Source organism: Triticum dicoccoides, chromosome 3B (assembly GCF_002162155.2).
Source record: "Triticum dicoccoides isolate Atlit2015 ecotype Zavitan chromosome 3B, WEW_v2.0, whole genome shotgun sequence".
Taxonomy (NCBI): domain Eukaryota; kingdom Viridiplantae; phylum Streptophyta; class Magnoliopsida; order Poales; family Poaceae; genus Triticum; species Triticum dicoccoides.
The window spans coordinates 346,450,946-346,468,861 of record NC_041385.1 but is presented as its reverse complement, the minus strand read 5'-3'; the positions used below and the strand labels follow the sequence as shown (position 1 = coordinate 346,468,861).

The window sequence follows — 17,916 nt, the reverse complement described above, 5'->3', positions numbered from 1 at the left end:
GGCCATCGTCTTCGCCGGAGGTGAGTGAAGCTTCGAGGCAGAGACGAGATCCGGGAAGGGGGAGGATGATGACCCCGGTCACCGTCGTCCTTGCCGGAGGAGCGGGGCGTGGAGGTGTAAGGCGGTGGTGCGTCGCTTCCAGTTGCTCGGCGGAGCGTTGGACGGAGGAGGGCGGAGCGTGGTGGTGCATCGTTCGTGGATCTTGCCGCCGCTGCCGCCGCCTCTCGTTCGGGAGATTGAGCGAGCGAGGGTTTCCTCCCCGACCACTGCAGACGTGGAAGGCCCTCCCGGGGAAAAGTCGCGGAAAGGGCGGGGCTACCCCTGTGTCACGGGCCTCCAAATGAGCCGGTGGATCACCCCGGGCTGAATTGGCTCGTGGTTTCCTGGCCTGGGGAACAGGCAGGGATCCGGGGGGATACCCTGAAACCAAACAAGGCCTGAGAAGCAAAACACATACATACTTGTAAGACAAGCACTTGGCTCTAGTCACCCTCCCTTCTATTGATAAATTTCCAGACTCCCAACCATCCATCCTCTTGTACATACATTCCTCAGCTGGGACCCAGTCCTCCACATGCAGTCTACTCCCAGATACTGGGACCCCCAAGTATTTGACTGGCCAAGAACCATATTGATAATTTAGCTTGAAAGCATATAGGTTCCCCTTTTCATCGTCATGCAACATGATCAATACTTCACTTTTCAAAGTTGATTTTCAATCCTGACATTTGCTCAAATAGGTATAGAAGCAGTTTCATATTCCTCACCTCCTCCACAGTGTCTTGCATAAGGATGATGGTATCATCAGCGTATTGCAGAATGGCCACCCCTTTATCAATAAGGTGTGGCACTAGACCAGTTACCTGCCTACTATCCTGAGCATTCTGCACCATCTTCTGCAAGCAGTTTGCAGCAATATTAAAGAGGAAAGGACACAAGGGGTCACCTTGCCTCACCCCTTTAAAGCTCTCAAAGTTCTTCCCAATTGTGTCATTAACTTTCACATTCAAGGCTCCTCCTCTTCCAACATTCTTAAACCCGCCAATCCATTTATCATTAAACCCTCTTATCAGTCAAGCTTTGAAATAAAAAATTCCACTTGACCTTATCATAGGCTTTTTCAAAATCCAGTTTCAGCACCACACCTTGTTGTTTCTTACCTTAGCTTCATGCAGAATCTCATGCAAAGACATCACACCATCCATAATATTCCTCCCTTTGTTGAAAGCATTCTGATTCCTAGATATCAACTTTGTCATAAAAGGTTTCAGCCTTTCATCCAGTGCCTTTGGGAACATTTTAAATACGACAGGCAAGAGGCATATAGGTCTAAATTTCTGCATAGTATGAGGATAATTGGTTTGATGCCAACATTTGGCATTGCCAATACTTGGCAAGCCAACAATTGGCAATATAAAAAATTGGCAACTTCTTGTGAGGTTGGCAAGTAAACATGGTAACCAACCAAGCACTAGCCAAAATCTTCTCCGCCAATCCAGCTGGTTTCAAATCTAAAGGATTTGTTTAGCAACAATAGGCTCATTCCATATCTTTTCAACCTTTTCCAGAAAATCTTCTCCGCCAGTCCAGCTGGTTTCGAATCTAAAGGATTTGTGGCAAGGTTCTATTTCTTCCAGAGTGTCCAAGATCAAAGGATTATGATCAGACACCAATATGCTTAGTTTTTGAACATTAACTAAAGGAAACAACGTATCCCAACCATTCCTCATAGGCAATCTGTCAAGCTTCTCCAAAGTGGGGGTTTCTTTGTTATTGGACCACGTGAACCCTCCACCAGCCAACTCAATTTCTCTCAACTCATAAGTATTAATAATAGAGTTGAATGTATCATAGTTTCTATTGCCATGGTAGTTCATATTTTTTTCCTGGGATGACCTTAGCAAACTGAAATCTCCCCCAATTAAGATGGGGATAGTTTGATCAAAACACACAGCAGCTAGCTCAGTCAGGAACTCCTGCTTGTGTTCATCCTGCTCAGCCCCATAAATGAAGATCAATGCCCAGCTCAATAAAAGTTTAGTGCCAAACTACTGGATTTTAATATGGAAATCACCTTGTGATGTTCCAGTAATGTTAACTCTACAGGATTTGACGCCCCCAAGGATCCCTCCAGATTTGCCTTTTGAGGGGATCCAATGCCAAGAAAATTGATCAAGAGGATCATTTTTTCTAAAGAAACTGGGAGGATACTTTTTTTTTTGTTTCCTATAACCCCACAAAGTCTATATCATAATCTCCTTCAAATTACATCGAAATATTTGTTGTTCCAAGCCCAGAGGAGTTCCACCTCTTCTACGAACACACAAAACCGGAGAAAAGGTAGTAAAAATTAATAAAAATTGAAAACTATGCAGGGCTTACATGAAAATGAGTGGAAACTAGTATCATGCATTATGGACATGAAAGTGGCTCAATGGGACATGATATGAGGAGGTTTTCTGCAAGAAATGAGCTATAAATTATGATGTAAAATGCATTGGTCAGTAACCTATGCGAACATAATAGCACATGCGCACAGGTGAAGTCAGCGGCATGTGCCGGCGCCGGGGTGACTGTTCCCTACTAGGGAAAACCCTAGCATAGCGCAGGTTGATGGCCTAGCAGTAGCGCTACAGCTAACTTTTAGCAGTAGCGCTGGTCTTTACCCGCGCTACTGCTAACATACATATCAGTAGCGTAGGTTTGTACGCCGCTGATCCCGCGTAGTTGCTACGCCATTACCTGGCGCTACTGCTAATATTTTGTATATTTTTTCTATCCTGTATTTACCCTGTATTTGTACAGGTTTCATACACATACAATCTCGTCATATCATACACATATTAGATTAAATAAAGTGGACGGATCCAAGTTTAATCTAATCCATGTTTCTTACACAACCTCTGATATAACAACTCATCATCCGTGCTCATATAATAATAACGCATCATCATCATCCGTAGTCATATAACAGCTCATCATCCGTAGTCATATATATAATAAATCATCATCATTCTAACACATGACAATTAAGTAGTACGGCCTCCTCATCATCATCTTAGTCATATAATAACTCACTATTAATATAGCACATGAAAAGTTAGTCAACATTAGCTAATGGTTATCATCCTAGTAATAACTCATCATTCTAGCACATGACAAGTACTAGCTGGACCTGCTTCTCTCTCTAAGGTAAAATAGCATAAAACAAGATAGCCCCTGAATTTTCATTATGGAGAATAGAGATCCACCTGTCTCCAATTTGTGGGTTGTGCACCATGTTGCCTCCAAGTAGTTCCCTGCGATCATTCATAACTTTTCTCCGTCCTTTGATTGTGAGGTCTTCATCTCTTCGAGAAATTGAGTATGGACTGCGGTGAACCGTAGGCAGACTTGGCCGTAAGCTAATAATATCCATGTCACCTTCCATATACACTACCTTCCGTACATTCTTGAAGAATGGAAATAAGCTGTCAACTATTTTTAAATATGCAATATAAATTACTTAACAAATTTATTTTGACAAACTCACATAGAGGTAGAACTGGAAGCATATCCACATCCACCCAAATGTCGATATTATCTTCAATATCATCTTCAGGACGAATATCGAAGGTTATTTGCATATCCTCCTGAAATCCATAGGCCTTGCATAGAGCTCTCCAATTTGAGCAACCAAAATGTGAGTGATTAACTGCATTGTAGAGCTTAACCTGAAAAGCGTAACCATGTTGAGTCCTAAGGTGAGCTTTCCTCGTCTCCATATTCTCACTATCTTGGAAACCGAGCTTCTCCAAGACATACGTCTTGCATGGCGGCAAGGCAGGGAATGCACTAGTCGAATTGTAAAAAACAGAAATTACACGTTGAAGCAAAGAAGCGCAAGTCATGATTAATTACGAAAAAAAATATTTGTCGTCGTTACGTATTGTAAAAACATCAAAGGTCTCGTCCAACTTGATGGTGAAGAACCTACCGTTTTCCAGGTGAGGCATGTCGCACATACCTCGGCCGTCGCCGCAGTAATCGCACTCAGGGATCCTATCATCGTTAGACATTTCCTGTGTGCATAATTCAAAGATTATAAATCGACGACAATTACCAGGAACTCAACACAATGATCACTATTTAGCACGAGTTGACTTTCGGTTTGTCGAGTCTTCCTTGAAAACTCTCATTGCACGTGGTGTATATGGTGGGCACTCCCTCTCTGATATATTCGACCGTCGGTGATGGTCGCTCCTCGCTTCGTCCCCAAGTGCATTACAGCAAAATGTCTAGCACACGGGAACGAAGGAGAAGCAACCCCCACAACAACGGTTGGGATTCTTCCTCTCTGATATTTCGACAGTATATGATGGACACCCTCACAAATATTTCGACCGTCGGTGATGGTCGCTTCCCCTCCTTCTCTCGTGCATTACCGAGGTCTATCGCGAGAAGGAGAGGAACGACCCCCACGACAACAGTTGGGATTCCTTCTCTCTGATATTTCAACAGTATATGGTGGCATCCTTCCTTCAAGAACAGACTAAAAGTCACATAAGGAGCCCCGACAGAATGTCAGTCAACCCGTTACATATATCAAGTAATGACATAAAGAAAATGGCCTATGGTTTGCCGAAATGTCGTTTAATTCCCGTTCCGGCAAATCACGGCCACTCGATATTTCCTACTTTATAGCACAAGTCATGCTGAAATCATGGAAAATTCGGGCATGACCTTTGCTAAAATAGAACATATCGAGCGCCTGAAATTTGCCAGAACGGAAATGAATCAACATTCCGGCAAAACATAGGCCACTCGGAGGTGTTCGCTGCAAACATAAGGCACATGTCCAAAGAGACAACCAATACATGTCCAAATATCATCATACACATGTTCTAGGAGAAGAGGAGGAGGTGGACTTTTAGCTCACCGACTCGGCTATAGAGGAAGCTCCGACGACGATCACTACAAAGCCTGCATATTCCACCGAGTGAAAATTTTAGATCATCAAATCTCATATAACATTCTTTGATGACAAGGTGATAATGACATAAAAATAATTAAAGTGTCCAATACATTCCTATATTTTACTAAAAATTTCTGTACCTAAATTTTTTTACTAAAAATTTCTATTACTAAATTTGACACCTAAAAATTTCTCATATAGCATTCCAATACATTTCTATATTGAAAATTTTCTATTACTATTTTTTTTACTAAAAGTTTCTATTACTAAATTTGATACCTAAAAATTTCTCATATAGCATTCCAATACATTTCTATACCTAAAAATTTCTCATATAGCATTCCAATACATTTCTATACCTAAAAAGTTTTATTGCTAAAAAAAATTTGTACCTAAATTTACTATGCTGCATATATCTAAATTTCTCATATAGCATTCCAATACATTTCTATACCTAAATTTACTATGTTGCATATAGTGAGGAGGAGGAGGAGAGGAGGAGGATGGAGGAGGAGAGGGAGGATGGCGACTGGAGGAGGGAGGAGAGAGGAAGGTGGCCGGACAAAGAGGGATGAGGGAGGAGAAAGGAGGGAGGATGGCGGCCGGAGGAGGGAGGAGAGAGGAGGGTGGCCGGACAAAGAGGGAGGAGGGAGGAAGGAGGAGGGAGGAGGGGGGAGAAAGGAGAGAGGAGGAGGGAGAATGGCGGCCGGAGGAGGGAGAGGAGGGATGCCGGAGGAGGAGGGAGGAGGGCGGCGGCTTACTGGGGAAGGAGGGAGGACGGCAGCGGCAATGCGGCAGTGACGGTGGGAGGAGGAGGAGGCAGCGACAAAGGAAGTGAGCGAGGGAGTGAGAAAGTCGATGGGCGCGAGAGGGGATAGGGCCCACGCTACTGCTAAGTCCATTAGCAATAGCGCGTGCTGCATGCCCAACGCTGCTGCTAGGTGGGGCCCACTAGCTGGCAGAGTGCAACCATAGTTGCAGCGCCGTGCTGGGCCCCCGCGCTACTGCTATCTATTTAGCAGTAGTGGGGCTTTCATCCGCCGCGCTGCTACTATAGGCAGCCCCGGTGGGCACGGTTGGGACCACCTATCAGCAGCGCTTGTTGTCGAGCTCGCGCTACTGCTATTGTTTTACCTGCAGTGCGTGTTACCACCTTGCGCTGCTGCAAATTAGCAGTAGCGCTGTGTATTAACCCTCGCTACTGTTAATCCTCCACCTATAAGGTATTTCCTAGTAGTGGTTGTGCGGTATCATGGGAAGGAGCATCCATAGTCAAGCAGTGGGGATGATAGAGGCGGAGGTGTCCCGTCTTTCGATGAGATGATGGATTTTCGCTTTGGTGGAAGTCGACTTTGACGATCCGACTACGAACGTGCGAGGACGTCGCGCCTTAGCAATCGCTAAACCAACTCCGAGAGGTTATTGACCACGCCGGAGCACGATCAACCTGACCACGAGGGTCTGATTCCTGCGAGCAAACGAAGAACAAGCAAGAATCTGAGATTGCAATCTGGATATTGCGAATATAAGATGAAAGCTTTATTGATCAAGGTGGGGTTCTATGACGCCTTTGTCTGGTCGTTGAACACAAACGAAGTACGTGAAGTTGCAGCTATGCGAACTTTAATCTAAACAAAACCCAAAGTCTAAACGATGCCCTAAGGGCTGTATATATGGAGGAAGAGGGGGGGGGGAATTTTGTGGCCCTTGGTGGGGGGTCCGAAATCAATCCTATCTCTTGTTTCCCCACACATACGTACTCTAAAAATAGCCTATACTTATGTATTTCGAAATTACATGGGCCTAGCTCAATAATAAGGTGACGCAGCACCTAAAATAGCCTCGGAACGAAATTTATGAAGTGGCATCTTGTATATTTCGTCCAAGGCTTCATGCACCCATTATGGTGGCTTCAAAGTCCTGAAATCATCACTTGTAACTCCGTTCTTGTTCCCCTTGCGCATGCCATCATCTCCATGCTTGTTCTTGCTCCAATGTTCATCCTTCTCCAAGCTAGGCCCTTCATTTGTAAGCAAAACAAATGTATCCAATTTAGGCAGCATCATATTCTCATGAACATTAGAATCATTACCAAGAAACGAAAATACCTGGTAATTTAGTTGGCGTGCACGAGCTCTAGTAATTGGTCCAGTATGTATAGCAGCAGGGGCTGTGGGTGTAACAATTGTATTGATGTCCTCATCATCCTCCCCTTCTTGAAATGAAGTCGTCCTCGACGGAAGTTCATCTTCCTCACCCAAATAAGGCTTCAAATCTGCAATGTTAAAAGTGGGACTAACCCGAAAATCTGCAGGCAGCTCAAGTTTATATGCATTATCATTTATTTTGTCTAACACCTTAAAGGGACCATCAGCACGTGGCATTAACTTTGATTTGCGCAAATCAGGAAATCTATCCTTACGCAAATGTAACCAAACAAGATCTCCAGGTGCAAACACAACATGTTTTCTACCCTTATCTCCAGCAAGTTTATATTTAGCATTCATACGCTCAATGTTTTCCTTAGTTAACTCATGCATTTTTAAAATCAATTCAGCACGTTGTTTAGCATCAAAATTAACCTTCTCCGAAGATGGGAGAGGCAACAAATCAATAGGTGCACGAGGTAGGAAACCATACACAACTTCAAAAGGGCACATCTTAGTAGTAGAATGCAATGAACGATTATAAGCAAATTCAATATGAGGCAAGCATTCCTCCCACATTTTCTTATTATTCTTCAAAACAGCCCTAAGCATAGTAGACAACGTTCTATTGACTACTTCAGTTTGTCCATCAGTTTGGGGGTGACAAGTAGTACTAAAAAGCAGTTTAGTCCCCAACGTAGCCCATAAACATCTCCAAAAGTGGCTAAGAAATTTAGTATCACGATCTGAAACAATAGTATTTGGCACACCATGCAAGCGAATAATTTCACGAAAGAACAAATCAGCAACATTAACAGCATCATCGCTTTTATGACATGGTATAAAGTGTGCCATTTTCGAGAATCTATCCACGACAACAAATATGCTATCCCTCCCCTTCTTTGTTCTAGGTAAACCTAAACAAAGTTCATAGACATATCCTCCCAAGGAACACTAGGTACAGGCAAAGGCATATATAAACCATGAGGATTGAGTCGTGACTTAGCTTTTTGACATGTAGTGCAGCGAGCAATAAAACGCTCAACATCCCGTCTCATCTTTTGCCAAAAGAAATGTGTAGCAAGTACGTCCTCCGTCTTCTTCACGCCAAAGTGTCCCATTAATCCTCCTCCATGCGCCTCCTGCAACAACAAAAGACGAACGGAGCTAGCTGGAATGCATAGCTTGTTAGCACGAAACACAAATCCATCGTTAACGACGAACTTGTTCCACATTTTTCCTTCTTTACAATTCTGCATTACATCTTTAAAATCAGCATCATGCACATATTGATCTTTGATGGTCTCCAAACCAAATATTTTGAAGTCAAGTTGTGAAAGCATAGTATGGCGGCGAGACAATGCATCAGCAATAACATTTTCTTTTCCCTTCTTGTGTTTAATGACATAAGGAAAAGTCTCAATGAATTCAACCCATTTAGCATGTCTACGATTCAGTTTAGCTTGACTTTTAATATGTTTCAAAGATTCATGATCAGAATGTATAACAAATTCTTGGGCCATAAATAATGTTGCCATGTTTCTAAAGTCCGAACAAGAGCATATAATTCTTTATCATAAGTAGAATAATTCAGACTAGGCCCACTCAATTTTTCAGAAAAGTATGCAACAGGTTTGCCATCTTGTAATAACACACCGCCTAATCCAATTCCACTAGCATCACATTCAAGCTCAAAAGTCTTATTAAAATCAGGAAGTTGGAGTAAAGGAGCATGTGTCAACTTATCTTTCAATACCGAGAAGGCTTCTTCTTGTGCGGTACCCCAAAGAAAAGGCACATCTTTCTTTGTAAGCTCATTGAGAGGTGCAGCAATGGTGCTGAAATCTCTCACAAAACGCCTATAGAATCCAGCGAGGCCAAGAAAACTCCTCACTTGTGTGACCGTTTTGGGCTGCGGCCAACTCTCAATAGCTTCAATCTTGGCTTTATCAACTTCAATTCCCTGTGGAGTAACAACATAGCCAAGAAAAGATACTCGGTCGGTGCAAAAGGTGCACTTCCCAAGGTTACCAAACAAACGTTCATCACGTAGAGCAATAAAAACAGCACGTAAATGTTCCAAATGTTCTTCCAAAGATCTGCTATAAATCAATATGTCATCAAAGTAAACTACCACAAATCGTCCAATGAAAGCACGTAAAACTTCGTTCATTAATCTCATGAAAGTACTAGGTGCATTAGTTAACCCAAAAGGCATGACTAACCACTTATATAATCCAAACTTAGTTTTAAATGCTGTTTTCCATTCATCTTCCAATTTCATACGAATTTGATGGTATCCACTACGCAAATCAACTTTGGAGAATATTGTAGAGCCACTCAATTCATCAAGCATATCATCGAGCCTAGGAATAGGATGACGATAACGAATAGTAATATTATTAATGCCTCTACAATCAACACACATACGTGATGTACCATCCTTTTTCGGCACTAGAATAATAGGAACAGCACAAGGACTAAAGGATTCGCGTATATAACCTTTGTCGAGAAGCTCTTGTACTTGACGCATAATCTCCTTCGTCTCCTCTGGATTGGTACGGTATGGTGCACGGTTTGGCAGTGAAGCACCGGGAATTAAGTCAATCTGATGCTCAATCCCTCGAATAGGCGGTAATCCCGGTGGCACGTCTTGTGGAAAGACGTCAGCGAACTCCTGCAAAATGTTAGTGACAGCAGGAGGCAAAGAGGAAGGCACGTCCTCGAATGAAAATAATGCCTCTTTGCACACAAAAGCATAGCAAACAGATTTGCTGAAATCTAGCTTATCAATATCAGATTTGGTGGCAAATAAACGTGCACTTTTCAATTTAATTTCAGAAGCAACACTAGATGGTTTATTATTAGGCTTCATTTGTTGCTCAAATTCTTTTGCCACAATCTGATTTTCACTCTTATTCTTCTCCTGTTTTGCTTTATTAGCTCTATTAATATCATCTTTTAAAATGGAATCAGGAGTCATAGGAAGCAAAGTAATATTTTTATCCTTATGAACAAGAGTATAGTGATTGTTTCTACCATGGTGTAGAGAGTTTTTATCAAATTGCCATGGTCTACCAAGTAATAAGGAACATGCTTGCATAGGTACCACATCACAATCAACATAATCATCATATGTAGAGATACTAAAATGCACACGAACAGTACGTGTTACCTTAACCTTGCCGCTGTTGTTGAACCATTGAATGTAGTAAGGATGTGGATGTGGTCTTGTGGTGAGAGAAAACTTCTCCATCATGTCCATGCTAGCCAAGTTGTTGCAGCTCCCTCCGTCTATTATGACGCGCACAGAACGTTCCTTCACAACTCCCTTGGTATGGAATAAATTGTGCCTTTGATTTTGCTCAGCTTGTGTGACCTGCACACTCAAAACACGTTGAGCAACTAAACATTCATACCTGTCAGCGTCTTCAGGAGCCATGTATTGCGTCTCATGATCAGAATCATCTCCACCATGTTCTTCACGTGTAATAAGGGCCAAAGTCTCCTCATCATAGTCACTAGCGGACTCATATCCACCATCTGCGGTAGCAATCATCACACGCGGAGATTTGCATTCTCTCGCATAATGACCTCCTCCCTTACAACGACGACAAATAATATCACTTGTGTGCCCTGTTGATGCCATGGAAGAAGAAGAACTCTGTGCAGGCCCAGCAGGTGCGCTCTTGGCAGATAATGATGACGCGTACGCATCGCAGTTTTCAAAGCAGCCCAAGTAGTTGGAATAGGATATAATCTACAATGTTCAAACCACCATACACATGCAAAACTAGTGAAAACACAAACAGCAGCAGCAACCCGTCTCTCCTCGGGATATTGTAAACATGTAAAACGTTGTTCAGTTTCTAACTCCCAAGTAAGATATATATCAGGAACATATCTACCCTCAAATGGTGGAATATTCAATTTCAGTTTAGGAATATGCACATCATCTCGTACCTGAGGTGGTGGTGCAGGCCTACCATTACGAATATATACCTGAGGTCGACCTGCTGGTGGTGGTGCTGGTGGGTGCACGTAGTTCTGATTTTGATCAACCTCATCCTCATAATCGCCCGCATACTCATCATCCTCCTGGGTACCAGCAGCAGCAGTAGCAGGAGCCAAAGAAGCATCAATAACAGGAACAACAGCACCAGAAGTTTGGCCATCCTCAATAGGAACACGCTTCGCTCGTCCATACTGATTCGGAAGGATGCGTTGTTGTTGGTGTTGCAGAGGTGCGATAGGTGCAGCCGGCGGTGGTGGTGGTAAACGCGCGAGCAATTCATTAAACTTGCTATCAAGCTTTGTTTCGAACGTCTTCTCCATGCCATCTATCTTTTCCATGGCCTCGTCAAATCTGTTTAGCACATCTTGCACCTGTCCACTCATCATTTGCTGAAATTTATCATGTAGCTGTTTGTTCGTCAGGTTCTTCCAATCAGTCTCATTGGCTTGTGATCCTACCATGGTGAGCAGCAAATAGAAACACACAAGAATATGATCCTACAGACTACTAAGAAGTGGTGGTGGTGTATCACAAACCCGTCAAGCAAAACTCAAATTCTTACCAGTTCTTACCCAGCAGCAGGCGGTGATCGGCAACCGTTGTAGTCAAAACTCTCAAAGCTTGGATAGAGCGATTACCAGGGAGAGTCAAACGCACGACGTAGATGTATGTGGAGCTGGGAAGGCTTATAATATTCCCGCAAAAAAAAAGGGAAGGCTTATAATATGGTAGCAAAAAGGGTCAGCAATAATCAATTCAGAGATGCAAAGTTGAATAAACGCTCAACGACGGTACTGTGCTGGTCCTAGGCTAGACCGTGCTAGAGACGCGAGCCTAGAACACTAACAAAATCACGGTGCTGCACGTAAACAAGGAAAAAGCACACTCTGGAAATTTTTTTTTGCTCTTTTTTTTTGCGCTCTTTTTTTTTGCGCTGTTTTTTTTTGCGAAAAATCACTATAATGGCGAGTGTCTCAAAACTCTTCCTTGGTCAAACTGACATGATGGGCATGAAATTTTTTCGACCAAATTTTTTTTTTCGTTTTTTCGACTGCCCGGATCCAAAAACTGGAAACGGGTCAAAAAAAACTTCCTATAATGGCACTTGTCTCAAAACACTCAGAAACACCTAAAAATAGGATAGCCAGAATTTTTTTCGAAAAATGCGTTTTCGAAAATTTTTGGGCCTAAACGGAGGGTGGTTTCCGGACTCTTTTTTTTTTCGAAACCTACTCCGACAAGGAAACACGAATCGGAATCTAGATGGATCTCAAAAACACACCTAATATGCAAGGAACTCGGATTGGTGGTGGATATATGGTGGTGGTATATGGCAGCGGTGGTGGTATATGGCAGCGGTGGTAATATATGGATATGGATCGGTGGTGGTATATGGATACGGATTGGTGGTGGTATATGGATACGGATTCGGAGCGGTGGTGGTAGGTGACAGGGGCGATGATGATGGTGCGGTGGCGGCGTGACAACTTATGACCAGAACTCGAAACTCTAAAAGACTAACGCTAAGACCAGCAACTAGACACGACGATGCAACCGCAAATTCAACAAAGCAAAACCCTAAAAAGATTATGCAAAGGCTCAGATTGGTTCGGATATGATGAACTAACCCTAATTTTTTTTTGGCTTTTTCGTGGACTGTAGGTATGAAGAACAGACTCGATCTAAACTACGAAAAACTGTAAAATCTCACCGAGCAACCTGGAAATCTGATACCACTTGATAGAGGCGGAGGTGTCCCGTCTTTCGATGAGATGATGAATTTTCGCTTTGGTGGAAGTCGACTTTGACTATCCGACTACGAACGTGCAAGGACGTCGCGCCTTAGCAATCGCTAAACCAACTCCGAGAGGTTATTGACCACGCCGGAGCACGATCAACCTGACCACGAGGGTCTGATTCCTGCGAGCAAACGAAGAACAAGCAAGAATCTGAGATTGCAATCTGGATATTGCGAATATAAGATGAAAGCTTTATTGATCAAGGTGGGGTTCTGTGACGCCTTTGTCTGGTCGTTGAACACAAACGAAGTACGCGAAGTTGCAGCTATGGCGAACTTTAATCTAAACAAAACCCGAAGTCTAAACGATGCCCTAAGGGCTGTATATATGGAGGAAGAGGGGGGGAATTTCGTGGCCCTTGGTGGAGGGGTCCGAAATCAACCCTATCTCTTGTTTCCCCACACATACGTACTTTAAAAATAGCCTATACTTATGTATTTCGAAATTACATGGGCCTGGCCCAATAATAAGGTGACGCAGCACCTAAAATAGCTTCGGGACGAAATTTATGAAGTGGCATCTTGTATATTTCGTCCAAGGCTTCATGCACCCATTATGGTGGCTTCAAAGTCCTGAAATCATCACTTGTAACTCCGTTCTTGTTCCCCTTGCGCATGCCATCATCTCCATGCTTGTTCTTGCTCCAATGTTTATCCTTCTCCAAGCTAGGCCCTTCATTTGTAAGCAAAACAAATGTATCCAATTTAGGCAGCATCATATTTTCATGAACATTAGAATCATTACCAAGAAACGAAAGTACCTGGTAATTTAGTTGGCGTGCACGAGCTCTAGTAATTGGTTCAGTATGTATAGCAGCAGGGGTTGTGGGTGTAACAATTGTATTGATGTCCTCATCAGGAGATGTAGCCAATGTCTTGTGAATCTCGTTAAGAAATCTCAGTGGCGTGTCTATTGTGATTGCTTGCTCCTTGGTAGATTGATTACATGACTCAGATCATTCTAACAAACACTACATGCACATCTGTCTAAAGCAAATTGTTCGGATGATATTGAATTTGCCATTATGTGGCCATGCATGTCTGATCACACCGATGAATACACATGTTTTCTATGTTTTTTGCTACTTGCATGAAATCTGCTATTCTTGATCGTTTGTGCATATATGACATTTTTCGTCCCAGTTGTCATGTTCCATGCCTTCGAACTGATGTTTCGTTGACCATTCTCATTATACAGGTGATGAGAAATTGATGGCAGAGATGTCTCAGAAGGCACTAAATGCTGCTCGACCAAATGCTTCGGCTGATATTATTCGTCACATCTGTTCACTGATTGGCCCAACCAACCTGACATAAATCTTGTTTTGCACATTACACGAACTCTTTTTTGCAGTAATCCATGCGCTAGTGTTAGTTGCTGGGATGCTGTGCAGCAGAATGGCATCTTATTCTTGAAGTCGAGACTGAAGATATAACTAATCTACTCCGTATTTTGGTTCACTTGAACGACAAAGCATCCAGGTAGGGAATGGTGCCTCCAGGAGTCCAGGTACTGCTTACTTGGGCTGTCACGTTCAGTAAGTAATAAAAAGATTCTAGTGCTACTATAACTGTTAAAGAAGACCTCCTAACTGAGACCTGAGAGTATGCAAATTTACTCTAGTGTGGCAGAATTGCTGAATCTAAAACTAACTTGAGACTTCAAAGCATTGTACACTGCATCTGCCTTTTTACAAAGGCTTTTCTCCCATTTCATTCAGAAGGCTGAACTCCTTGGTGAAGCTTAGTATTCCCTCCGTCCCACGGAGGGAGTAATAGCTAAGCATAGGAAAGGTTGCTGTTTAGAAAATCAAAATGCCGAGGGTTCTGTGTGAAAGAACAACCAGCAGTCGCATTTCTACTCCCAGGTGTTGTTGGCTTGTCCTTAGATGTTTGCAATATAGTATGTGCTCGTAGGCGCAAATGGGCGAATCCCATAAGAAAATTTGATTAAGAACGGGTTAGATATCTCCTTAAAGAATCTGAAAGAATATGAGAACTTCGAGTGGGGGATTAAATTCAAAATGTTTGAGTTATTCAAAGTTCTAAGTACAAATTCGCATCAGGCACACACAAACACATCCATGGAAGAATTGGCAAGGATGTTTAAAAACATGTTAAAAGATACTCCCTCTGTCTGTAAGATGTTTTTGCAGGCTTGTTTAACTTGCAAAAATTTCTTACATTGTGGACGGAGGGAGTAGGAAACAAATATCTGAAGAAGTGTGGGGGCACCAAGCGTTATATGAGCGGGGCGGTGAATCACCTACAAGGTGCCCCCGACCAAGTTCGAGGTAGTCTTTTGGCTTTGGATTTTCTACAGTAATCTTGGCCCACCCCTTACCTTGAAGCCTATATCAATTACTTTTCCAGTGATGGCAAGTTTAAGCATTTCTCTTTTGTTTCTTCGTGTTGATGAATGGCGTCATATAGATATACAAGGGCTGCCCGCTCTGCCGCAAAAAGGTGGAGCGTATTTGCCCGAGCAAGGGTGAATACTTGTAAGGTCCTGTTTGGTTTGTCGTTTTCTTTTTCAATACACCTGTAAAAGATACGGGCCTCGACTCGTCGTTTTGTTTTCCGCCGAGAATTGCTGAGCGGCCGGTAAATACAGGTGTAAAATAAACACCTCTGTTTTTTTTGAATAGTTTGGATTGCTTACCTCCGTGTTTGATTACAACGAATCCAAGCGCAGCCACCCGCTTGGAATCCTTGTAGAAGTTTTACATCCGTATATGAATACCCCTGTATATTATAGGAGATTTGTAAAATACAACCGGATATTCCCACATGTATATGCTGCGCTTGGTTCGTCGGATTTTTGCTTGTTTCGGAGAGTGTCTCCCGTGCGCTATGCCGCTGGCTACCAGAAGAACGAGCGCCATGCGTCTGTCACAGCGCGGCCACGGCGGACGCAGGATCCTGCTGCAGTGGCGAAGGCGATTCGGCGGCAGCAGGGACGCCCTGGGCCGGTGGTGGTGGAGGCAGGCGCTGCAGCGGCGTTGGGTTGCAGTGGCGGCGAGCGCACGCGCTCCAGCAGCGGCGCGGTCGCTGCGACGCTCGGCGGCCCGCAAGCACCCATGGTGGTGGCTGCGGCCTGCGGACGCTCGGCGTCAATGGCGGGCCGTGGTGGTGGAGCTGATGCGGCAGGACTGCAGGAGGCGACTGCGCTGGTGACGATGGTGTCTCCGGGGAATGGCGGCGGCGCTCCGGGGAGCGGTGGCGGTGGCCTCGGCGTGCTCCGGTTGAGACGTTGCGGCGCTTATCTCGGTTGTGTCTACCTAGTCAATCACGACCGAGCAAGAATGGTGGAATACCAGCGACTAGGAAAAACGACGGATATAGAAGTGTTTTGCAAACCGACGGAATACCAGCGATATCCAAGTGTAAAGTGAAACCGGGTGTAAAAGTTAGGACGCAAAAACGACGATCCAAGTAGATCGTCTGTTTTATTTTTACGGGGGTATACTTTACACGTGTAGATGGCTGGAAAACGGCAATCCAAGCGCAGCAAGGAGAACTTACCAACAGAGTTGCTAATGTTCATAAACCCTCCTTTCTTAAGAAAAAAAGCTAAACCCTGATGTCGATTATAAAAACAAGGTCAATAAATATAGCCACAATTATCCTTATAAGAGCAAGCAATCCAAAACAATTAGCAGCTTTCAAGTTTTAGAAAACAAAACAAGTGACACCTTTCAAGTTCAATCTACACAACTAGATGATTCAGCGTACAACCAATTGGTAAAGAAATAAGGGATCTCTTTCCTCCCCAAGAAAAGATTTCTTCCTCCTACCGCCGGTTCACCCCGCCTTCGATGGCCTTTGGGCCGTGGAGGTGTGGATGATCTCGCCCCCCCCTCCCACTGGCAGGGAGGGACTCAAATGTTGTTTTTGTTAGGTTCAACGTCTTGATTAGGGTTGTGTGGCGGTGATGATGTCCCTCAGTAGGAATAATGTCTTTCACGTTCGATCCCCGTTGTGATGGTGCTTCTGTTAGAACAAGTTTCTGTTAGAATAAATCTGAGGCCGCCATCGATCATCTGAGGACCAAACAATCAGACGAGCACGACACTGAGATTTGTTAACGAGGTTCATCGATATGGCTACATCCCTGGGGCCTGACTACGGGCGCTCCTCCCCGTGGCACCGTCGTAATATCGCACACCGGCCACCCAAACGCCGGCACACGCCGCTGGCTCCCCCTTGCGCGCATGTGCTATTATGTTAGCATATGTTATATCGTGTGTCTATCCCGACTATATATAAGAGGCCTGGGATACAAGCGTCCTACTTGGACACGACTCCGTATCTTATCTAAACATAATACAACAAGTGCAACTGTAACCTACCTTGTACACAATGTGTCAAAGTAGGACATTGGACTCCATGTGACTCCACCTTGGCAAATATTCTTCACCACCTTGAATTCATACATGCGTCAAACTTCCATGTACATTGGACTTGAGAGTTTGTTCCACGTGTACCGCTGCTACTCCAAAGATTCCATGTGACTCCACCTGTAAATTGTAGTCCCTTCTTTTCTTGATCACAGTCAACACTCGAGCAAAATTAAGTTCCTCTTTACTCTAGTCTGTGCTCCCAACTTCCAGAGTATCCGTCCAACGCCATCACACACTGATCACTGACCTGCGTGAAAGTGAACAACTCACATATTGGGTGTCGCACATAAGAGTTACCTGAACTCAACAACATCGCTCCTTTCTTGACCGCCTGTCTGAAACTTGAAGGAATTTCATAGTTGCTTGTAGTCATCCCGAGTTAAGGTCACAGTTGTCTCACCACATATATGACCACTAGATCCTTGACCCGTCTACATGTCCCGTGCGCACTGCATGCCTCACCTCTATTACCACGTTGAGCCTCTACTGTCCCGGTCGAGTCTCAAGGGTCACAAACCCACACCACTCGACCCCATTGCAGTGCACCGCCGATCATGACAGACCGATGACGAGTTTCACGTTTCTGTTAGACCATTGGC

The 17,916-nt window shown here is 43.8% G+C and overlaps 1 protein-coding gene across 2 annotated transcripts in view; it reads left to right on the top strand.

Annotated features, from left to right (window-relative positions):
• LOC119276036 (UDP-N-acetylglucosamine--N-acetylmuramyl-(pentapeptide) pyrophosphoryl-undecaprenol N-acetylglucosamine transferase) overlaps positions 1-14,779 on the top strand; it is a 42,107-nt gene extending 27,328 nt beyond the window's left edge. The window contains exon 4 of one of the 2 annotated variants that reach the window (XR_005136215.1): positions 14,113-14,215. Coding sequence is in view for 1 of the 2 variants with exons in the window: in XM_037556989.1 (XP_037412886.1) it covers positions 14,113-14,231 (119 nt within the window). In the remaining variant the exon portion in view is untranslated. Of the gene's footprint in view, positions 1-14,112 lie in introns of both variants that reach the window. The other variant, XM_037556989.1, reaches the window with a different exon arrangement.
• Positions 14,780-17,916: the final 3,137 nt, after the last annotated feature.